The 25,631-nt window shown below is 42.6% G+C and overlaps 1 protein-coding gene across 1 annotated transcript in view; it reads right to left on the reverse strand.

The window, feature by feature from the left end:
* The window catches only part of LOC126161865 (SWI/SNF-related matrix-associated actin-dependent regulator of chromatin subfamily A-like protein 1), a 162,984-nt gene that overhangs the window by 55,177 nt on the left and 82,176 nt on the right, over window positions 1-25,631 (reverse strand). Inside the window, exon 7 of the mRNA XM_049917981.1 lies at window positions 23,055-23,221. Within this exon, the coding sequence (XP_049773938.1) occupies window positions 23,055-23,221 (167 nt within the window). The remainder of the gene's footprint in view (window positions 1-23,054; window positions 23,222-25,631) is intronic.

The following is a 25,631-nucleotide window of genomic DNA, read 5'->3' on the forward strand; positions in this document are numbered from 1 at the left end:
TCTCTCTCTCTCTCTCTCTCTCTCTCTCTCTCTCTCTCTCTCACACACACACACACACACACACACACACTCTCACACACACAAAATTGGAAGCAATATAATGAGACTAAAGGTAGTACAATTTGTCCACGAAAGATCATTCATGAAAAACAATGTCACATAAAAAATGTTAGTAGCCAAGGAGGATTCCTTAGCTCAAGATCACACTGGACAGATAATACCAAAAGAGACTAATGAATTAAGAGACAGATTGCTGCATAGTAATTACCTCCAGAAGGCAAAATGTGTAATACTGCCAACAGACACAAAGTCTTCCCTCACACACACTACAGGTGAGTCACTCTCACCAGAGGATTCGAGAGTTCAGCCCTTCCTTTTTTAACCTTCCCCGACATATTTCTCTCTACTCCCAAAGGAAGGAACTATTAATTCTGAAAATTAGGTGTTGTGTCACTTTTACTTGTACACAGGTCAACTGGCACTGCTCCTGGAGGTAAGTAATGACAAGCAACTCTGACTCATAATTTATTAATTTTCTCAATTGGGTTTTTCTTTGACATAGTTAAAAGTCCTGAAAAGACAACTGCAGAAATGAAAAAAGCTATCATCAACATATCAGGATGAAAGTACTTGATCAGCCAACTGTAGCTGCACATAACTGAACATAAGGCACCACCTTATTATGCTGATAAGACAAAAGCCTAAGCAGTAATACATATTCACAAGAGAGCACCACCATTTCTCAGGAGAGTCCAAATTTTTCAATAATCTGTTAACCTGTTGAGAAACCCCAAACTGATGAAAGAAAACATGCCACAACATGACTTTACAGTAACACTCAATTACCTTTAATTTTGTTATGAACTTTTACCATAAATGAACAGAAATTACTTCTTTCAGGATTAAGTTGGATGAAGTGGTCTGCATTATATCAAGGTTCTTATAGGGTATTTACAACTACAAAATGCATGTCAAGTGGAGTGGTGTGCAGTAATACAGGTGACATATTATGCAAAGAACACATGGAGACATGGAACGGCTGTAAAATTAAAACTCTCAACAAAACTAGCAGTTCATCATGTGGTGAAATGATGATCAGCATTCCACATCTCCCAAGTTTGAAGTATTTAAGCTTTTTTTTTTTTAAATAGCAGAACTGGCCTTGAATGTTTTGTGATTAGTAAAATGTCATGACTGATAATTTTTTTCTTCCTCTTTTTTTCGATATATATGCATCCCAGTCAAGAAAAGGAAGTGCAGCTTTCATTGTAAATCAGTTTTATAACTCTTAGTTTGCGCATACTATTTCAGTGGACCCTTGATAGTCAGACTTTCATCAAGGAGTGCAAGGTAAGAATTAAAAGGCAGAAAAAAAACAAACACCACACAAAACAAAGTGATGAAATATTAACTTGAGGTAACAAGTTTAATAACAAATTTAAAGCAACATCATGATGCCTCCAATTGGAAATCAACAGTCATTCTCATATGACGAGGACGAATAGGGTTCTGCTGGTTTTATGCTATTGGCATCCACCCAACAATTCTCTTTTTGACATTTGAACTATGAAACTAGGATGATTCAACCCAGTTAAATGTTTTGTGTGTTAGAAAAAGTACTTGAAATCATGTTCAAACAAATTACAAAGCTTTACCGTTGACAGTATCTACATACACTCCTGGAAATGGAAAAAAGAACACATTGACACCGGTGTGTCAGGCCCACCATACTTGCTCCGGACACTGCGAGAGGGCTGTACAAGCAATGATCACACGCACGGCACAGCGGACACACCAGGAACCGTGGTGTTGGCCGTCGAATGGCGCTAGCTGCGCAGCATTTGTGCACCGCCGCCGTCAGTGTCAGCCAGTTTGCCGTGGCATACGGAGCTCCATCGCAGTCTTTAACACTGGTAGCATGCCGCGACAGCGTGGACGTGAACCGTATGTGCAGTTGACGGACTTTGAGCGAGGGCGTATAGTGGGCATGCGGGAGGCCGGGTGGACGTACCGCCGAATTGCTCAACATGTGGGGCGTGAGGTCTCCACAGTACATCGATGTTGTCGCCAGTGGTCGGCGGAAGGTGCACGTGCCCGTCGACCTGGGACCGGACCGCAGCGACGCACGGATGCACGCCAAGACCGTAGGATCCTACGCAGTGCCGTAGGGGACCGCACCGCCACTTCCCAGCAAATTAGGGACACTGTTGCTCCTGGGGTATCGGCGAGGACCATTCGCAACCGTCTCCATGAAGCTGGGCTACGGTCCCGCACACCGTTAGGCCGTCTTCCGCTCACGCCCCAACATCGTGCAGCCCGCCTCCAGTGGTGTCGCGACAGGCGTGAGTGGAGGGACGAATGGAGACGTGTCGTCTTCAGCGATGAGAGTCGCTTCTGCCTTGGTGCCAATGATGGTCGTATGCGTGTTTGGCGCCGTGCAGGTGAGCGCCACAATCAGGACTGCATACGACCGAGGCACACAGGGCCAACACCCGGCATCATGGTGTGGGGAGCGATCTCCTACACTGGCCGTACACCACTGGTGATCGTCGAGGGGACACTGAATAGTGCACGGTACATCCAAACCGTCATCGAACCCATCGTTCTACCATTCCTAGACCGGCAAGGGAACTTGCTGTTCCAACAGGACAATGCACGTCCGCATGTATCCCGTGCCACCCAACGTGCTCTAGAAGGTGTAAGTCAACTACCCTGGCCAGCAAGATCTCCGGATCTGTCCCCCATTGAGCATGTTTGGGACTGGATGAAGCGTCGTCTCACGCGGTCTGCACGTCCAGCACGAACGCTGGTCCAACTGAGGCGCCAGGTGGAAATGGCATGGCAAGCCGTTCCACAGGACTACATCCAGCATCTCTATGATCGTCTCCATGGGAGAATAGCAGCCTGCATTGCTGCGAAAGGTGGATATACACTGTAGTAGTGCCGACATTGTGCATGCTCTGTTGCCTGTGTCTAAATGCCTGTGGTTCTGTCAGTGTGATCATGTGATGTATCTGACCCCAGGAATGTGTCAATAAAGTTTCCCCTTCCTGGGACAATGAATTCACGGTGTTCTTATTTCAATTTCCAGGAGTGTAGAAAAATAACAACTTTTGTTGTTTTCTTACATTTCAAAATTTTCATGTGATACAGTCGTATATTATAATCTACTAATCAAATACCTTTCTGCCCATATGAAAGAAATACAAGGATGTAAAATGAAAAACAAGCCAAGGTTGTAAATTTCACTTTTTTTATTTACTTGTTGACTAGTTTTGGGCTGGTACCCATTTTCAGATCATCCTACAGGACAGAAAACCATATTTACACTCATGTACAATGCAGGTATTACCTATTTTTTTAGCACATGCCTAAAATACAGAAAATATCATCTCAAGACTACGTAACACATAGCCGACATGGTCTATCTGAAAATGCAAAATGAACAGCTGCAGCTCATGCTGGTAACTGGCTGTCTACTCCTCTTGCTGCCATAAGGAAACCTTGGGGAAGGGGATGCCCAATCAGGATGTAGGAAACCTTTTTTATTTATTATTCTCCAACCTTAAAAAATACAACAATTAGTACAATAACAGTACAAGTCAACAATAAAATTAATACTTTTAAAATCTTTACCAAAAGCAGTCAGTTACATAAAATCACTGAACAGTAAAATATAGCAGTGCCACATAAAGTGTGTTTAACAAAGTTGTATGTCAAGTTGGCACGTAAAAATGATTAAATGTGAACCACAACATTAGTATTAACAGAAAACAAAATAACAGTCCATTAAAAATTACAACCCTTTCCAAGCATAAAAACTTTACCATAACAAACTTAATCACACCATAGGGTGGGAGTAGAGCTGTAGAGGGAGGGGAGGGGGAAGAAGAGAGAGATTGGGGGGGTGGGAGGAGTATGGAGGGCTGGGAAATGGGTCAGTGGGGTTGGGGGATGGAGAAGCATGAAAATGAAGTCAAATGGGGAACATGGCAAGAATGGAAATAACACTTTTTCAGTATCAGTAAAATAGACTTGCTGAAACTAGACAGGAAATGACTATTTGCCATTTTTATAATCAAATAAATAAGAACTACTATAGATTAATGGATTCAATGTACAAACTATACACCATTTGTTACTTAGATGTACCCAACAGATAATATATGCTAATATGCTAACAAAAAGGAACCCAAACAATATTTTTTTAATAATTTAGGAAGATAACATAATTAACCAGTAAACTGAGCTTCATAATCTACCATACACATCATACCATTTTTATGGTTTAGGGCGCAAAACTGCTACAGTCATAAGCTCCCATCCTGTGCCTTAGCGAAGGGTAAAATAAAACCTAATGTTAAATCAGAAGCAATGGGAGCGAAACTCAAAAGGGAGGGAGGAAACTAAAAACGGAAGTAAATTTTAGAAAACTACTATTGAAGGCGGGTTGTTGTCCCCAAAAAAGAGATTCAAGTGACCAAAGTCATCTCACTGACGCTGATAAACCGAAGGATGCGATCGTCTGAGTGCATGTCATCTGCTAAAAGGGAAGATATATCAGGCGACAGCTGTAACCAAGCGTGTAGTGGATTTAAAATAGGGGCACTGAAGTAAAAGGTGTCTCACCATCCATGGCTGAGAGCGATGGGGACAAAGCAGAGGAGGATCACCACTTAAAAGATGTCAATGGCTATCCGGAGTCTAGTTAAAATTTCCTCCTCCCGACGACGAGGCTGGGAGGAAGAGGTCCAAGCACAGGGAAGAGGTTTTATCTACATCTACATCTACATCTATACTCCGCGAGCCACCTTACGGTGTGTGGCGGAGGGTACTTATTGTACCACTATCTGATCCCCCCTTCCCTGTTCCATTCACGAATTGTGCGTGGGAAGAACGACTGCTTGTAAGTCTCCGTATTTGCTCTAATTTCTCGGATCTTTTCGTTGTGATCATTACGCGAGATATATGTGGGCGGTAGTAATATGTTGCCCATCTCTTCCCGGAATGTGCTCTCTCGTAATTTCGATAATAAACCTCTCCGTATTGCGTAACGCCTTTCTTGAAGTGTCCGCCACTGGAGCTTGTTCAGCATCTCCGTAACGCTCTCGCGCTGACTAAATGTCCCCATGACGAATCGCGCTGCTTTTCGCTGGATCATGTCTATCTCTTCTATTAATCCAACCTGGTAAGGGTCCCATACTGATGAGCAATACTCAAGAATCGGACGAACAAGCGTTTTGTAAGCTACTTCTTTCGTCGATGAGTCACATTTTCTTAGAATTCTTCCTATGAATCTCAACCTGGCGCCTGCTTTTCCCACTATTTGTTTTATGTGATCATTCCACTTCAGATCGCTCCGGATAGTAACTCCTAAGTATTTTACGGTCGTTACCGCTTCCAATGATTTACCACCTATGGCATAATCGTACTGGAATGGATTTCTGCCCCTATGTATGCGCATTATATTACATTTATCTACGTTTAGGGAAAGCTGCCAGCTGTCGCACCATGCATTAATCCTCTGCTGCAGGTCTTCCTGGAGTACGTACGAGTCTTCTGATGTTGCTACTTTCTTGTAGACAACCGTGTCATCTGCAAATAGCCTCACGGAGCTACCGATGTTGTCAACTAAGTCATTTATGTATATTGTAAACAATAAAGGTCCTATCACGCTTCCTTGCGGTACTCCCGAAATTACCTCTACATCTGCAGATTTTGAACCGTTAAGAATGACATGTTGTGTTCTTTCTTCTAGGAAATCCTGAATCCAATCACAAACCTGGTCCGATATTCCGTAAGCTCGTATTTTTTTCATTAAATGTAAGTGCGGAACCGTATCAAATGCCTTCCTGAAGTCCAGGAATACGGCATCAATCTGCTCGCCAGTGTCTACGGCACTGTGAATTTCTTGGGCAAATAGGGCGAGCTGAGTTTCACATGATCTCTGTTTGCGGAATCCATGTTGGTTATGATGAAGGAGATTTGTATTGTCTAAGAACGTCATAATACGAGAACACAAAACATGTTCCATTATTCTACAACAGATTGACGTAAGCGAAATAGGCCTATAATTATTCGCATCTGATTTATGACCCTTCTTGAAAATGGGAACGACCTGCGCTTTCTTCCAGTCGCTAGGTACTTTACGTTCTTCCAGCGATCTACGATAAATTGCTGATAGAAATGGGGCAAGTTCTTTAGCATAATCACTGTAGAATCTTAAGGGTATCTCGTCTGGTCCGGATGCTTTTCCGCTACTAAGTGATAGCAGTTGTTTTTCAATTCCGATATCGTTTATTTCAATATTTTCCATTTTGGCGTCCGTGCGACGGCTGAAGTCAGGGACCGTGTTACGATTTTCCGCAGTGAAACAGTTTCGGAACACTGAATTCAGTATTTCTGCCTTTCTTCGGTCGTCCTCTGTTTCGGTGCCATCGTGGTCAACGAGTGACTGAATAGGGGATTTAGATCCGCTTACCGATTTTACATATGACCAAAACTTTTTAGGGTTCTTGTTTAGATTGTTTGCCAATGTTTTATGTTCGAATTCGTTGAATGCTTCTCTCATTGCTCTCTTTACGCTCTTTTTCGCTTCGTTCAGCTTTTCCTTATCAGCTATGATTCGACTACTCTTAAACCTATGATGAAGCTTTCTTTGTTTCCGTAGTACCTTTCGTACATGATTGTTATACCACGGTGGATCTTTCCCCTCGCTTTGGACCTTAGTAGGTACGAACTTATCTAAGGCGTACTGGACGATGTTTCTGAATTTTTTCCATTTTTGTTCCACATCCTCTTCCTCAGAAATGAACGTTTGATGGTGGTCACTCAGATATTCTGCGATTTGTGCCCTAATTTATTATCGGGAAGTGTAGACCAATGTGTGTGCCATAAAAGAGCAACATGATGACATAAAATGCTCTGTAGATCGGCTAAGGGAACCATGCGTATAGTGGGCCGAGGAAGAGAGACTGAAGCCACAGCCACTATATTGGCTACCACATTTCCGCGGATTCCAATGCGCCCCGGGGTCCAGAGGAATGCCACAGAGACACTCCCACCCAAGTGGAGCAAGTGGAGGCAGTCCTGAATCTGGTGGACCAGAGGGTAGAGGGTGGACGCGATAAAGAGCTTGGAGGTTGAATAGAGAGCTGGGGGAATCCGATTCATATAATTTACTGTAGCTGCTTATGATGACAGATGTATTGGACAGCATGGAGAACAGTGTAAAGCTCCACAATAAAAACCGAAGTTTGGGAAGTCGAAATCGATTAGGGGTGTCACCAACAATATAGGCATTCCAAACACCAAATGTGGTTTTCGAACCATCAGTGTAGATAAATGTGGCATCCTCCATTTGTGCACATAGACCAGCAAATTCCCTTGGGAACCTGACAAAGGTCTAGGAGCAGGCAGGTCCGGGGACCAAGCCAAGGTGGCGCCTTACCCATATTTGTCAAGAAAGTTTTAGGAAAGTGGAAGGAAAGAGAACATAGCAGTTGACAGAAGCGGACTCCCAGTAGTAGTAGAGAGGAAGGTGGTCTGCATACCCTAAATCCAAGGAGGCGTCGAAAAAAAGGGCATGGGTTGAATGAGCAGGCATGGAAGACAGATGACTTCTGTAACGACTCAGTAGGACAGCGGAGGTTCAGGAGTCTCAGCATAAAGGCTCTGCATGGGGCTGGTGTAAAAAGCTCCAGACGGTAAACGCAATCCATTGTGGTGGAGATAGTCGAGATGCTGAAGAATAGGTGGCCGTGCAGAGGAGTGAACTATGCTTCCATAGTCCAATTTCGAGTGCACAAAGGCGCGATATAAGTGGAGGAGGACCACTCAGTACGCTTCCCAGCAGGTGCCACTCAGAACACGCAGGGTGTTGAGGGATCGCAGACAGCGAGCCGAAAGATATGAAATGTGAGAAGACTCGCACAGTTTTTTGTCAAACATAAGTCCCAAGAATTTGGCAACAACCACAAATGGAAGGTCAACAGGGCCTTGATGGGAAGGTGGAGGAAACTCCGTACGATGTCAAAAATTTACACAGATGGTCTTACTGGAAGAAAAGCGGATGCCTGTTTTGATGCTTCACGAATGGAGGCATTTGAGACATACTTAAAGAAGTTGTTCAAGAAGGCTGGTCCGTTGAAAGTTGTAGTAGATCGCAATATCGTTTACAAAGAGGGACCCGAGACATCAGGAAGGAGACAAACCATAATTAGATTTATGGCAATGGCAACCAGTACTACACTTAGCACGGAGCCCTGGGGTACCCCATTTTCTTGGGAGAAAGTACGTGAGAGAGTAGTGTTCACTCGCACCTTAAATTTGCGGTCTGTCATAAATTCACGAAGAAAAAGGGGTAGCCAACCTCGAAGGCCCCAAGAGAACAGTGTGTGGAGGACACCTGTCCTCCAACAGGTATTGTATGCCCTCTCCACACCAAAAAATAATGCTACCATTTGGTGTTTCCTGCGAAAATTGTTCATGATGTAAGTGGAAAGAGCAACAAGATGGTCAACTGCAGAATGATGCTTTCGGAAACCGCATTGTACAGGTGATAAAAGGTTACGGGACTCCAGCCACCAGCCTAAACGGCAATTCACCATACGCTTCAAAACCTTACATACACTACTAGTGAGAGATATGGGGCAATAGCTAGAGGGGAGATGTTTGTCCTTTCCAGGTTTCAGAACAGCAATGATAATAGCTTCCTGCCATCTTCTGGGATACGTACTGTCGGTCCAAATTCGATTATAACGGCGAAGGAGGTAACGCACACTACAGTATGATAAATGCAGCAACATTTGCACGTGGATGCCATCTGGTCCTGAGGCGGAAGAGTGAGAGGAAGAGAGCGTGTGTCGGAGTTCCCGCATAGAGAAAAAAGTATTATAGCTTTCACTATTTTGAGAGGAGAAAGCAAGAGGTCGCACTTCTGCTTCTTGTTTCTTTGGGAGAAAGGCTGTTGGGTAATTTGTTGAGCTCGAAATCTCAGCAAAGTGTGGAGCCAAAGAGTTAGAAATTGTGACTGGGTCCACTAAGGTGTCATGCGTGACAGTAGCCCAGAGATTGGGGAGAAACTAGACGTGCCGAATAACCGTCGAATATGACTCTAAACTACTGAGGAGGGAGTGAAGGTGTTAAAGGAGCTGGTAAAGAAGTCCCAGCTTGCCTCGTTGCTATTGCGGATGATGTGACGGCATCGCACATGTAACTGCTTAGAGCAGACACAGACACAGTTGGCCAACGTAGGATGGTGGCGGAAAACGCGAACAGCACGTCTCCGTTCACGTATTGCGTCACGGCACGTCTCGCTGCACCAAGGAACTGGGGGCACTGGGGCACAGAGGAGGTACAAGGTATTGAACGTTCTGCGGCTTAACATGAGTGACCTGATCATCAATGCTAGGAAACTGACGGTCATCAAGTGTTGCTAGAGAGGAGAAAAGTGTCCAATCGGCTTGAGAAAACTTCCAGCGTCTTGGGCACATAGATAGCAGTTGTGGCTGTAATCGAAGGACACATGGAACATAGTCACTCGATTGTGTATCAGCAAGAGCGAACCATTCAAAGTGCCGAACTAGCTGAACAGTACCGACCAAAAGGTCCCAATGAGAGACGTTTGACGTGGAGGCAGACAAAAATGTAGGTTCTCCAGTGTTGAGGCAAACAAGATCCCCTTGGTGGAAGAGGTCAATCAATAGGGTGCCTCGCGGACAAGGACGCGAAGGTTCCCAAAGCGGGTGGTGGACATTGGTGTCCCGAACCGGCAAATCGGGGAGGGGGGGGGGGGGGGGTTGACCCAGAAGATGAAGGAGATCGGCTCTTGCCATTGGTGTCGATGATGGTGTGCCGGAGTGCCATCAACAAAGGGGAGATCAAACTGAACCGACTGGAAAAGAGGGAAGACAAAGCGATCATGGGGATGTAGCTTTGTTTCCTGAAGACAGAAGACAACCATGGAGTAGGATCCTAATAGGATCAACAATTCATTCCGACTGCAGCGAATTCCTCCAATGACAGGACGGACAGAAAAGGGAAAAATCTCGTCACGGTTGCCGACAACTCAATGACCACTGAGAGCCGGCAGCCGACGGCATGGAACGGCATTCAGCCAAAGGCAGAAGATCCTGATCCATAGGTCGTTCAGGAGCAGCTCCTACTGCCAGTGATTGGCTGTTTGATCGGCTGCCAGCGGTGCGTCTTGGCGACATGGAAGTCGGCCAAGGGTAGCTACTGCTGGGTAGTGCTGGACAGTAAACACGCTGTGGCAGAGAAGGAGAGGAACTTTGTTTCATGTGAGGCTTCTTGGAAGCAGGATGTTGAGATGAGGGAGGAATCGATGGTTGTGAGGTCGGGGTATGTAAAAAATCTTCTGCGCGTGGGCTCTTTTTTGGAAGTCCGGGCATCTGATTTTGGGGCCCTGATTTAGCAGGAGCCGATGAGGGGTGAGTCTTCGAGTGAGCAGGTGATAGTGCGAAGGTTGAACGGGTGATCTTTGGGATGGCCAATCTGACGACCGTGGCACTAAAGGTGAGATCACAAGTCTGCGTGGCTACCTCCTTAGTAGGCCACGGAGATGCAAGGACAATGATATATTTACCTGCTGGGAGCACAGTGGGCTTTCTACTGGTGAATAACTTACAATCAGTAAATGTAGACACCTTTTCCTTCACTTGGATTTCCTGAATAATTCGTTCATCTTTGAAAATACGGCACTCTCGAGACAAAGCAACATGGTCGCCCGTACAGATGCTGTGATGAGGGGATGGAGGAGGACGACACCCTCATAGGCATCCCTGCCACATGTAACACAACTGGCCGTATTGGTACACAACTGGCTGGTATGATTAAACTGCTGACACCGATAGCAACGCATAGGGTTGGGGATGTAGGGATGAACTGAAATTATCTCATAGCCCACTTTAATGTTCGATGGAAGTTGAACTCTGTCAAACATCAAGAAGAGAGTAAGAGTTGGTACCAAACCCTTGTCACCCTTTTTCATGACTCAATGTGCAGCCATCACACCCTGGTCAGATGGGTAATTTTGAATGTCCTCGTTGGAAAATCCATTGAGTGAATGTGTATAAACCACCCCACATGATGAATTTAAAGTACGGTGTGCTTCTACCCGGACAGAAAGGTGCGTAGCAGTGTAGTTCGCAGCATTTTTTTGTTGCCTGGAGGGCACTGATTGTTTCTAACAACAAGGTGACATTTCGTAATCGGGAACAAGACTTTACAGGACCTGCAATTACATCGACACCTTTCTTAATAATGAAAGTGTTGACTGTGGAGATTGAGAAACAACTAGGAACTTTGGCACTGATGGAAGAACTGTCCGTGGCTGAGACTCATCTAGCTTTCTCTTGTGGGCAGAAGTTGCAGACACAGAGGAAACCATTGCAAAAATATGCTCCATGATTACCGGCATCTCTGATGGCGCACTCCTTCCCCTTGGGGGCCCTCTCTGAGGGCACTCCCGCCTTAGGTGATTGTCCACACCTCGGGTCACACCTCCCAAGAAACAGACAGAGAGACCAATCGGCATGTTCGGAAAGTACCAGCTCAGGTAATCACCCCTCCCTGGGCCTGGCCTTTACCCCGGGGTACGTACATGTTCCACCTGTCTACCTGGGGTGGGGAATTATGTGTTACCCCGTCACCGGCTACACATGGGAACGTGTGGGTTGGCCTTCAGACGCACACAGGGAGGAAACAGAAAGAAAGGGAGGAACAAAGAAAAGGAAAGAAGAGAGGTCTCAAATGCAACAGTGGAGAAGAGGGTAAAGAGATAAGGCGAAAGAGAAGGACAAAGGGAGGACAGAGACTTTCCAGCAGAGAGAGCAAACAAAGAGAAACCATGTCTTACAGTCACAAGCGTTCGTCTTCGGACGTAGGCATAAAACATACACCCAAAGAGAGGGGGAAGGGGAAGGGGAAGGGGAAGGGGAAGGGAAGGGAAGGGGTGGGGAGGGATGTGGAAAAGGAAGGTATGCAGCCCGAAAAGGAAAGGGAGATGCACTGAAATCGAAACGTTGTTCTCCTCAGTATATCAGCAATGGAACACAATAGTGACAGAGAGCACATGACAAGCCCACAGTAATTGCAGGAACTGAACTACAGACAGCAAAATATGCAATGTATTTTTATGAAATGGACAGGGAAAGAAGGAAGAGGTGACCCGGGGGGAGAATATGAGTTGCAAGCTGTAGTCAGATGGATAAAATAACCAGAAACTGAACTCGTACATGACAATCAACCCGGGGAGCAAAATGTTACTATGAGAATATTAGAAACGGAGAGGTGAGGGAGGGAGGGAAGGCGGTTGAGGAAATTGGGGAGGGGGCAGACCAGGTATACAGGAGCTTGTGATAAAGGGGTTGGTGGAAATGACAATGAGGTTGGTGGTAGGGGAAAAGAGTATGAATCATTTTGGAACAGAGCAAAGAACTGGGCTAAAGCAAAAATTGACTTGCATGTTCAGAACTTTATCCGCCTCCTTCATTTTGTACTTCAAAATCTCAAGTACCTTAAAAATATCCAACTCCATACCATCCGATGTGTGGTGCAAAATCTTGAATGTGTTGTCTATAATATCAACCTGGTGACTCTCATTTTATAAATGCCATCCAAACGAGGTCCTATTAGAAGGACCCACATGTTCTTTAAAACAGGTGAAAAAACTATTACCCATTTGTCCAATATAAAATGATTCACAGGATCCACATTGCAACTTATGTATGACTGAAGAATTATATTTAGCACCCCGCTGTCCCCCTCCCTGATTGCCAAGCCTATGTTTCACCTTATACCTTAGTTGCCCAGCATATAGAACAATAAGCGTAGATGATTAAGTCTGGATATGGCTGTAAATAGTACTGTACCCGAGTCATATACTTTTGCCGAAAGGGTTGTTAATTTAACCAATACCCAGTTTACGGATGAGGATATGCTACTTCTTAACAAGAAGCCAGGTTATTCACTCAGCTATCTACATCCGAGAGCGATGTTGCATATTTGATCGCTGAAGTTAAGGCAGCATGCACATATGGCAAACCGGATTGTTTTAAGGAGACATTTGGTCCTTTCAAAACACGAGAATTGTTAGTTAAGGAGTGTCTTGGCATAGAGGGCGATAATGGTAGGCATTGTGAGCAAAAGGTTTCAGCAGGCATGAACTGTAAGTTAAATAGAGGGAGTGCTTTGATAATAAGGGTCAATAAAAGAAATACGTTAGTTGTTTTATCATAAGTAATGTACATGGATTAGGTCCTGGATTTTTTGATAAATAATGGTTTGCGAAAGATTGATAAAGGTTGAAGTTTGTGAATGTAGCTTTACAAAAGAAAGTCTGTAGTTTGCATTTCTTGATGACACCAAGGGAAAATCGGGGTCCTATATGTATGAATCCAAATTTGTCTCTTCTTAAGCCACAAATAAAGTTACACAAAGCTGAAAAAAAGCACTTGTGTTACAATTAATAGCGGAAGTTCTCCACTTACCCCTCTTGACAAGTTTGTTTGCAGAAACTGAAAGGCATATATAAGTTCCGCAGTAATTATAGCATACTAAATAGTGCAGTTTTTGCAGCTGAATGCCAAAAACTTAAAATGTCAGTTGATATAGTAATAACATCTTTTGATATTGTGAATTTTTAGACTAGTATCGCAATCAAGGAAACCCTTTGCCTTGCCATAATGAGTGTTTTGATAAGGTCTACCAACAGCTAGATGATATTGCTATGGGCAATTGCCTCTCAGGTTTACTGACTGATATTTTTATTAATAATATTGAGAGCAGAATTTTTAGTCTGAATCTGGATCTCTCTGATGATATTGCTTTTTTATAAAAGATATGTTGTTCATGCAAATACACCAATCGGATTGCCATCGGCTCGTATTGTGTAAATCACACTATATTTCATCAATGAAACTACTCGACATCCTTAGGTGATGGTAGATACTGCTGTCACTGCTGCAAGACGCGACTGATGATAACCACATGGTGGTGTCAAATTTTATCAAGCCAGGAGCAGGATACATGTGCATGTGAAGACAATTGCAGCTGGAGGAAAGTGGCGCCCCCAGTGTCCCATGCTGGGAGCCACAGGACAGCTTTCTGCATGTACACTGTTAGCAATGACAGTGCTGCCAGACACTCCTGTGGTTAAAAGCTGAATTAAATCTCAGCACTGCACTGCATTGAATCGTCAATTGGAAGTACTTGTTATTCCTGTTTTGATTTAATGGCAGCCAGTGCCGGATTCCGGGCGGCGCTTCATTGAAATCCTGCATCCCTGATGATAAGCTGTCCACTGTAGGGATATATATGGCCCCCATAACAACACAGTTCCGGAAATATGATGCTGAGGATAAAATTTCAGGTAAAACATGTGATGCCCCCGTCCAAGCAATGCTCTGCTACTACTCATTAATCAGAGTGCCACAGGAATGTATGACGATTGCATTTGATGCATCGTTCTTGCTCAGTTCAGCATGTCTGCCCAATATAAGATTTTTCCACATTGGCAGGGCATATTATACACACAATGTTTCCTTAGGCCAAGGTCGTCTTTGACTGAGCACAATAAATTCCTCAGTTATGCTGGTGCCACAAAAACACTCGTGATCTTGTGCCTTTTGAGGAATCTTTCTATTCTTGAAGGCATGCTGCCAAAAAAGGGCAAGGACGCCATCGCAATGGGTGCCTCCTCAACTTTGTTTACTTCACTGCTTTGAATTTGCTTAGAACGGGATCCATAGAGTATCTGTCTGTTGGAATTGCCCTTCTGCTGGAATACCCGTCTTAGGTATTTTAGCTCATTAGAGAGATTGTCAGCATCTGAGTCCGCATGTGCTCTCTGCACCAAAGAGTGTAAGACACTACCACAGTGTGCTGGGTGATGACAACTTGCTGCCCGCAAAAATAGCTCTGTGTGAGTTGATTTGCGATAGACCCTATGTCCCAGTGTATCATCAGCTTTTCCTCTGACCAAGACGTTCAGGATTGGAAATAACATTTTTTTCTGCTTCCACTGTGAACTGTATATTTGGACAGATTGAGTGCAGATGCCGAAGAATCATAGGTGATATCTCTATTCCATGGGGTCACACGACAAATGTATCATCTACATACTGCCAGAGGCAGGAAGGCTTGCGACTTGCTGCATGCAGTGCTTTTTCCTCAAAGTCTATCTTAAAATAGTTGCCACCATGGGAGACAGGGGACTTACCATGGCGACACCATCCACTTGCTTAAAATACTGAACACTGAATAAGAAATAAGTTGAGGTAAGCACTTGTTTTATACCATGCCATCGTGTCTTTCTGAAACTGATTGCTGACAAGCCCTAATGAGTCCTACAGAGATACTTTCATAAATAAAGATACAATGGCAAAAAAGAGAGGATATAAAATGTGGACTGGCAATGGCAAGGAAAGCGTTTCTGAAGAAGAGAAATTTGTTAACATCGAGTACAGATTTAAGTGTCAGGAAGTCGTTTCTGAAAGTATTTGTATGGAGTATAGCCATGTATGGAAGTGAAACATGGACAATAAATAGTTTGGACAAGAAGAGAATAGGAGCTTTCGAAATGTGGTGCTACAGAAGAATGTTGAAGATTAGGTGGGTAGATCACGTAACTAATGAGGAGGTATTGAATAGGATTGGGGAGAAGAGAAGTTTGTGGCACAACTTGACTAGAAGAAGGGATCGGTTGGTAGGACATGTCCTGAGGCATCAAGGGATCACAAATTAGGCATTGGAGAGTGAAACTCGTAGAGGGAGACCATGAGATGAATACACTAAACAGATTCAGAAGGATGTAGGTTGCAGTAGGTACTGGGAGACGAAGGAGCTTGCACAGGATACATTAGCATGGAGAGCTGCATCAAACCAGTTTCAGGACTGAAGACCACAACAACAACAACAATGGCAAAGCTAACCAAAAGACCTGATGGTTGTAGCTTAAGTGCCTTCAGGCATCCTGTGAAGTCCTCTGAATTCTGGATATGGTGGTTGTACTTGCCTATGAGAGGTCCAACATGTAGTAATTGTTTTTTCAGAAAATAGATAGGAGCTCCAATGTTGCTCACTACTGGGCGAAGAGTTGTCTCATCCTTATGTATCTTCGGCAGGTCGTACAGTCTTTGGGGAACTGCAGCCTGTTGACATAGGCTTTTCAAGATTTTAGAAGGAACAAGAACTTTTCTTGAGAAGACCTGATTTTTTTCCTCTGGATTTTGCCAGTTGGATCCTCTCTTAGCTTGCAATAAGCAGGTTCGTCAAGCAGCATCTCCATCTTGCTGTTGTATTCAGCTTGTGACAGAAGGACAGTGGCATTCCCCTTGCCAGCAGGTAAAATGAAGAGATCTTTGCCTGCTCTCAAGTCTCACAGAGCCTTCCTTTCTGCTGAGTTGATGTTAAACTTTCTTTGTGGGGCTCATGTTACAATTTGGCAGGTGTCCCTCCTAATTTCTTCTGCAACATCAATGGGAAGCTTCAAAATTGCCTGTTCTATGCCATGTTATGACATCTCAGACTGGAGCTGTCTGTGGTGTTTTTGCATAGTTCAAATCTTTGTCGATCACTGTAACAGCTCTGTCGTGCAGGGTTCTATCTGTGAGATCAACCTGGTGCATCGACATGGTGCATTCCCTTCTGGCGGCTGGGCCAAAACACAAGTTCACATTGGTATTTGTCGAGACTTGGCTTGTTGTTTTGACTAGATACTAAGTCCCAGTGTACCACCAGCTTTTCTGTACACCATGACATTAGGGAATGGTAAAATATCATCTTTTTCCACTTCCATTGTGAACTGTATATTCGGATGGAGTGAGTGCAGATACCGGAGAAACACAGGTAATGTCTCAATTCTGTGGGGCCACACTATAAATGTATGGTGTACATACCACCAGAGACAGGAATGTTTGTGACTTGCCAATTGCAGTGCTTTTTCCTCAAAGTTTTGCTTAAAATAGTTGGCCACCATGGGAGACAGAGGACTTCCCACTGCGACACTGTACATTTGCTCAAAATACTGGACACTGAATAAGAAATAAGGTGAGGTACGCACATGTTTAAATAGTACCACAGTGTCTCTCTCAAAGTGACTGCTGACAAGACCTAACGAGTGTTGCAGAGATACTTTTGTAAATAAAGATACAACGTCAAAGCTAACCAAAAGATCTGATGGTTTTAGCTTAAGTGTCTTCAGGAAACCTGTGAAGTCCTCTTGAATTCCGGGTATGGTGGCCATACTTGCCTATGAGGTGTCCCAACAGCATAGTAAGATGTTTCCCAGAAACCGGTAGGAGCTCCAATGTTGCTCAGTACTGGGCAAAGAGTTGTCTCATCCTTATGTATCTTCAGTAGTCCGTACAGCCTTTGGGTAACTGCAGCTTGTTGGCATAGGTTTTTAAGACATTAAAAGGACTAGAACTCTTCTTGAGAAGGCTTAATGTTTCTCTCTTAGCTCGCTATAAGCAGGATCGTCAAGCAATGCCACCATCTTTCTGTTGTATCCAGCGTGTGACAGAAGGACAGTGGCATTCCCCTTGCCAGCAGGTAAAATTGTGAGGTCTTTGTCTGCTCTCAAGTCTTGCAGAGTCTTCCTTTCTGCTGGGCATGTGTTAAACTTTCTTTGTGAGGCTCGTGTTAAAATTTGCCAGATGTCCCTCCTAATCTCTTCTGCAAAGTCAATGGAAAGCTTCAAAATTGCCTGTTCTATGCCAGGTATGACATCTCAGACTGGAGCTATCCGTGTGTTGTTGCATAGCTCAAACCTTCCTCGACCACTGCAAAATTGACATTTGTTGAGGCTTGGCTTGTTGTTTTGACCAGTCAGATAGCAACCAGGTAGCCAAATATTCAGTTCACAATGAAAGTGGAAAAAATGACAATTTCAATTCCTGGATGTCATGGTCAGAAGAAAAGCTGATGGTACACTGGGACATAGCATCTGGTCAAAACAACAAGCCAAGGTTCGCCACATATCAAAGTATACTCATCTCGAGGCCCAACAGCAAGAAGGAAATGCACCACACCAACACACCATGTTTAATCTTGCAGGTGGAATCCAGAACATGGCTGTTGCAGTGCTTGAGAAAGGTTTGAACTATGCCACACCACCACAGACATCTCCAGTCTGAGATATCATATCTGGCAAAGAACAGGCAATTTTGAAGCTCCCCAGTGACATTGCGGAAGAGATCAGGAGGGACACCTACCAAATTTCAACCAGCCCTAGTGAAAGAGAGGGTACATTATACATTTTGGGTACTGTACATTGTGTCCATGAAATTATTATCACTGCATCTGAAGATCTCTTTAAACTCTCAGCTATGTCCTGGGTTTGGGAACATAGCACCACATGGGCTAGCTGACTGGTCAAAACAACAAGTCAAGGCTTGCCACATATCAAAGTACTGTATACTCATCTCAAAGGCCAAAGGCAAGAAGGGAGTACATCACACCAACACATCATGTTTAACCTCATAGATAGTATCTGGGACAATGTGACCATTGCAGCGCTCAAGAAAGGTCTGAACTGTGCAATACCATCACAGTCAGCTCCAGTCTAAGATGTCGCATCTAGCAAAGAGCAGGCAATTTTGATGCTCCCCAGTGACGCTGCAGAAGAGATTAGGAGGGACACTTTCGAAATTTTAACACGGGCCCCACGAAGGAAGTTTAACATCAGCTCAGCAGAAAGGAAGGCTCTGCAAGCCTTGAGAGCAGACAAAGACCTCATCATTTTACCTGCTGGCAAGGGGAATGCCACCGTCCTTCTGCCACAAGCTGAATACAACAGCAAGATGGAGGCACAGCTTGACTATCCTGCTTATTGCAAGCTAAGAGAGGATCTAAATGCCAAAATCCAGAGAGAACCATCAGGTCTTTTTAAGAAGAGTCCTACTCCTTCTAAAGTCATTAAGAGCTTTTGCCAACAGGCTGCAGTTCCCAAAAAACTCGACGGCCTACCAAAGATACTGGGCAACACTGGAGCTCCTACCTATTTTCTGGCCAAACATCTTACTACACCGTTGGGCCTCTTACAAGCAAGCATGACCACAATATCTGGAATTCAGAGGACTTCACAGGTTGTCTGAAGACACTTAAGCTACAACCATCAGATCTTTTGGTTAGCTTTGATGTTGTATCTTTATTTACAAAAGTATCTCAGCAGGACTTTTAAGAGCTTGTCAGCAGTCAGTTTGAGAAAGACACAGTGGCATTATTTAAACAAGTGCTTACCTCAACTTATTTCTTATTCAGTGTTCAGTATTTTGAGCAGGTGGACAGTGTCGCCATGGGAAGTCCTCTGTCTCCCATGGTGGCCAACAATTTTATGTAAGACTTTGTGGAAAAGGCACTGCACTTTCCAAGTCACAAACCTTCCTGCTTCCGGTGGTACATACATGATACATTTGTGGTGTGGCCCCAAGGAACAGAGACATTACCTGTGTTTCTTCGGCATCTGCACTCACTCCATCCAAATATACAGTTCACAATGGAAGTGAAAAATTATGGCATTTACCACTCCTGGATGTGTTGGTCAGAAAGAAAGCCAATAGTGCACTGGGACAAAGTCTCTAGTGCAAATCAGCTCACACAGAGCTATATTTGCGGGCCACAAGTTGTCATCACCCTGCACAATGTGATAGTGTCTTACGTTCTTTGGTGCATAGAGCACTTGTGGTCCGAAATGCCAACAGTCTACCTGGTGAGCTACAATACCTCAGAATGATATTCCAACAGAATGGCTATTCTGACATACAGATACACCACACATTCCGTTCTAAGCAAATTCAAAGCAGGGATGTAAACGAAGATGCGGAGACACCCATTGCAATGGTGTCCTTGCCCTTTTATGGCAGCATGTCCTCAAGACTAGAGAGAATCCTCAAAAGGCATGACATCAATTGTGTTTTTCAGCCACCAGCAAAACTGAGGAATTTATTGTGCTTTGTCTAAAATGGCTTAGGCCTTAACAAACATGATCCCATGCCAATGCAGAAAAATCTTATATGGAACTACATGCAGAGTCATGCAAGAATGTTGTGTCAAACACCATCGTCATACATGCCTGGGGAAAATTGAAAAATCTGTGGTAGCAAAGAATTGCCTGGACACGAGACACTATGTTTTCTGAAAAGACTGAAATTTTATCCCCAGCACCATATTTCTGGGACTGTGTTGTAAAGGAAGCTGTACATATTCGTAGAGCAGACAATATTAACAATACAAGGGGGATGCAGATCTTTCTGTGGCTCCAATCAGGAGGCACTAGAAGCACTGCTTTCCTTCAACTGTAAGCATTTTCCCACACATGCATATTACCTGCTCCTGGCGTCATAAATTTCACCGCCATTGTGTGATTATCATCAGTCACATCTTGCAGTAGTGACAGCAGCAACTACCACCATCCGAGGATGTCTAGCAGTTGCATCGATGAAATATTGTGGGATTTTCAGAATATGATCTGGCAGCAAACACGAGAAGTGTATTTGCAACAGATCCATAGGGAAAGCCTGAAAAGTCTAATGTTGTTGATGTTTTCATGATTGTGAAGGGCACTTATTATAAGATTGTGTCCAGTCAATGAGCAGCATCCGAAGATTAAGTACACACTGGAAGTTGAAGTGGATAGGAAATTGAGTTTTCTGGATCATCTTACTATGAAGTGATGAGAGTCTTGGCTTCTCTATTTTTTGGAAGCTAACCCACTCAAATGCTATACTATGCACTGATTCCACTCATCCCATTAGACATAAGGTAGCCTACATTCGTATTATGGTAGCACGACTGTCGAGTTTGCCTCTAAATGAGGATCAAGTTAGTAAAAGAGTTAAACATTTTGAAGCAGGTTGTGGTGGCTAATGGCTGTAAGCAATTGCTGGTTTCCGTTTTGTGCAGAAAGGACAGGCAGAGGAAACCACCGATCATACAAAAAAGTACCTAATGTTGCAACATAGGGGACTCCTTCCCAAAAAGATTTAGGATAGGATACCGTACAAGTGGGCAACTAAGGTATAAGTTGAAACATAGGCTCAGCAATTAGGGTGGTGGTCAGGGGGATTGTAAATATACTTCATCAGGCAAATATAAGTTATAATGCAGATCCTGCAAATCATTTTATATTGGACAAATGGGCAGAAGGTTTGTCGCCTGTTTTAAAGAAAATGTGGGCTCCTCTAACAGGATTGTGTTTGGACAGCATTTAAAAAATGGTCACCAGGTTGGTATTAAAGATAACACATTTGATGGTTTTGCAGCATGCATCAAAAGATATGCAGTTGAATATTTTGGAGGAACTTGAGATTTTGAAGAGCAAAATAAAGGAGCTGGATAAAATTCTGAACAAACAAGCCAATTTTCGAATTAGCAAGTTCTTTGCTCTGTTCCAAAATGATGTTTAGTTCATGTTCCCTTCCCTTACCACCAACCGTTGATCACATGCTCCTGTACACCTGATCCTCCCTCTCCTCAATTCTCCCCCCCCCCCCCCTCCTCAGCTCTCCTTTTCTAATATTCTCATAGTGACATTTTGTTTCCCGGGGTTGATTGTCATGCACTGAGTTCAGTTTCTGTTCCGTTGCTGATGTACGGAGGAGTATAACATTTTGATTTCAGGATGCACTATTGTCTGTGGTGCCTATAGGATGCTGCTGGTTGGATACGGTTTCTGTTTTTGTTGAACTTTTACTCTGTACATGCGGTATGACGTGTGTGGTAGATTATGAAACTCTGTTTACTGGTTGATTATGTGGTCTTCCTAAATTATTAAAAAAATATTGTTTCTGTTCCTTTTTGTTAGCATACTTCTGAGTAACATATGGTGTATGCTTTCTCTATTGAATCTGTTAGTCTATAGTAATTCTTATTTATTTGATTATAAAAATGGCAAACAGTCATTTCCAGTCCAATTTCAGAAAGTCTGTTTTACTGCTACTGATAATACACCATTTCCATTCTTGCCATGTTGCCCATTTGACTTCATCTTCATGCTTCTCCACCCCCCCCTTCCTCCAACCCATTTCCTCACCTTCCACCCCCCCCCCCCCCCCGCCATCTATCTCTTATTGCCTTTCCCCTCCCTCTACAGCCCCACCCCCACCCTATATGCCTACGAGTGTGTTTATGCTACGTCTTCTCCCAGGAGGGCAAGTAAATTTTTGGCGCTTTGTGAAAAACAACTTTATAGTTTTAATGTCTGTTTTTACCTAGAAAATGTCAGAAAGAACAGTTTTATCTTGACATATTTTGTAACGTTTGTTATGGTAAAGTTTTGATGTTTGTAAACGGTTGGAAGTGATACAGAATTTTTTAATGCCTTATTGTTATTTTTTTTAAATACTAATGTTGTAGTTCACATTTAATGATTTTTATGCGCCAACTAGTCATACAACTTTGTTAATGCATCGTACGTGGTGCTGCTATATTTTACTGTTCAGTGATTGTAACTAATTGACTGTTTTTGGTAAAAATTTTAAAAGTATTAATTTTATTGTTGACTTGTACTGTTATTGTATTAATTGTTGTACTTTTTAAGATTGGAGAATACTGTAATCAATTAAAAAGGGTTCCTGCATGCTAATTGGATGCCCCTTTCCCAAGATTTCCTTATAGCAGCGAGAGGAGTATACTGCCACTTACCTGTGCACGCTGTAACTGTTCATTTGCACTTCATAATACATATATATATCTTGACATGGTTTTTGCATTTTCAGGTATACCATTTCGACTATGTGTTACATAAGTCTTGAAGTGATATTTTCTGTATTTTAGGCATGCGCTTAAAAATTAAGTAATACCTGCATTGCACGCGAGTGTAAATCTGGTTTTCTGTCCTGTAGGATGATCTGAAAATTGGTCCCGGCCCGAAACTAGTCATCAAGTAAATAAAAAAAGTTAAATTTGCAACTCTGTCTGGTTTTTAATTGTACTGATTAAGAGAAGTTTCTGACCTGCAATTATTCCAGCATGCTGGAAGTTCATAAAAATAGAAGGGTTTCAATTATCAAAAGACACTGTAGCATATCTACCTTGGGAATGCGTTATGCTCAATGGCTGCAATCTGGGTGTATAGCTCACATGGTCGGGAAAGCGCCGGAGTTCCACTTAACAGCACTACTCTTCTACAGCCCCTAGCTACAAATAATGCTGCCTTTGTTCTAGCTGTTTTTATGTTCTTCAAAAAATGTGATTCATCCTAAGAGGCGGAAAATAAAATGCATAATTAGTGAAAAAATACATAGATGCATTACTTTCTCTCTCTCTCTCTCTCTCTCTCTCTCTCTCTCAAGTATCATGCATTCAGAAAACTATGTAATTCTGTTGCTGGAGGAAAGCAGGAAACAAAATAGATGGTAACACACAGGGATGCACACTTCTATTCATGGGAAGCTGCATAAAGAGAGATTCATTACAAATAAGTAACCAAGCAACTGGAAAGGAACTAACTCTCATTACTTAAAACTGGATACAAAGATTAAATATTACTGACTGGTAGTATTTTATATTTATACTCAGTTATCACTTTCTTCCCACTACATTAATGGCTTAAAAATTAAATCTCACCTGATACATGTACTTGGTTAAATTCATTCTATTATGAAACTTTAATACCTTTTATAAAGCCAGATTATTTCCTTATTTCTTTTCTCTCTGGCCTGTGATGATGTATCTCCATTTCTTTCAGCTTGGCACTGTTTTCTTAGAGACTACTGCCAGCTGATGTTACTGTATCAGTTTATTGACCACTGGTTTAATTCAACTGCTATAATTAAAAGCACCGATAGCAACAATTTTTAACCAAAACAGCATAAGAGGTGTGTGAATTACTTCTCTCTAAGAGCACACTCTTCATTAATAACAATGAATGAACTGGTACAATGTCAAGATACTGGTATCACTTTTGGGAGTTGTGGAATTCATATCACAGCCAGGTGTTCCCGATTTATATTTTCCAAAATCACATAAGCTGAATGCCAGTAGAGTTCCTTAAAAGGAAGGGGATATGGATTTCTTCCCCATCTTTGACCAGCTGAGCTGCAACTTGGTCTGTGACAAACCTGACATTGATGCAGGTGCAAAACTTGTGACATTATAAGCAGCTGGCTTGCAGGATGGCAGATACTGACACGTATTTAACAGCACAGATAAGCAGTCAAGGGGGGGATAAGTGAGTAAGCAGGCCAGGCTGGGTTAGGAATGCAAGCCATCCAATTGTCTAGGAGACTAGATAACAGCTTTTCCCTGAGACTATAGTGTGCACACTGACAAAGGAGGATTAGACAATGTCAGCTACAATGGATGAAACTTACTACGAAATATATATATTTTCAATGTAATTACACTAAACACACACACACACACACACACACACACACACACAAAAAATAGGAAAACCAAGTACACCAGAAAAATTCCAGTGATGAGACAAGCTCATTGCAGAGTCAAGTACAACTCCAGAGCGAATATTACAAAAGTTAATATTGGTTTTAATTATGACAGATTATAAAATCAGTAACAATTAAACCAGTGAAGCAATTATGAGCATATGCTGCATCATACGGAAGCTGATGATCTCACTAAACACCACAATAAGCTACATTTCAAATCAGGCTATGGACGAGATTATCAAAAATTGATATACAAATGTGCCAATGCAACTAATCCTCCACTGTAACATGTAATAAGATGGCAGCACGAGTTTCCCAGATCTTTACCTAATATTCCTAGTGGATGAGTAACCAAAATTTATTGTTTCATAAATATTTATAATTTCCCATAAGTTTTGTGGAGTTGCAAAACTGGACTTTGTCATAACTTTAATACTGTGCTGATATTTAAATGAGATTTTGCAAAATGATCACAATAATTTTGTTTTATAGTATCATGTATGTATTTGTAATTAGCTTTACATTTGAATTGTGGTCATTATTTAAGTAACTAATTTGGATTCAGTAATGTGTCTTATCACAAAGATAATTAAAGCACAAGCAGTTGGAAATGCAGCTTCTTTTGTTTGTGGTTTCTTGTGGGTGTTGATGAGTGTGTTTCGACCAAATTCTGTACAGCCAAGCATCCACATGTGAGTTAAATACTTTAATATTTGAGTGGACTCTAGGTTATCATGGGGTTTACATTATTTGACCGTGTTTTACGGTGACTGATTTTGTGCGACTACACAATCTTTTAATCTGCCTTACAGGACTTGAGGCAGATGTGAACAATCTGCTGCAGTTAATACGTAAATTTGTGTCATTTGACAGACTTGATGTTTTTTTGACAGTGACTATTCAGTACAATGAATATTAGCTTACATTGGAAGTAATAGTGAGAAGAATATGCTTTCAGACTTTGAATGTTTGCAGGGGCATTCCTGAATTATTGGGTAGTTAAATAAAACTTGCTTGAACTTATTTCTGTATTCAAGGGTCTGTTCACATGGCATATAACATAATTAATTACTGTTTCATTTTTTTTATTTAAATGTGCAATACATGTGAGAGCATTATTGTTGTTTGTGTGAACTTTGTTTAAATAAAGATTGAATAAACATTTATTTGGTTTAAAATGTAACATTCTGGTTTCATCAACATATACTAATCCTGCGG

The sequence above is a fragment of the Schistocerca cancellata genome, chromosome 2 (genome assembly GCF_023864275.1).
Source record: "Schistocerca cancellata isolate TAMUIC-IGC-003103 chromosome 2, iqSchCanc2.1, whole genome shotgun sequence".
Classification (NCBI taxonomy): domain Eukaryota; kingdom Metazoa; phylum Arthropoda; class Insecta; order Orthoptera; family Acrididae; genus Schistocerca; species Schistocerca cancellata.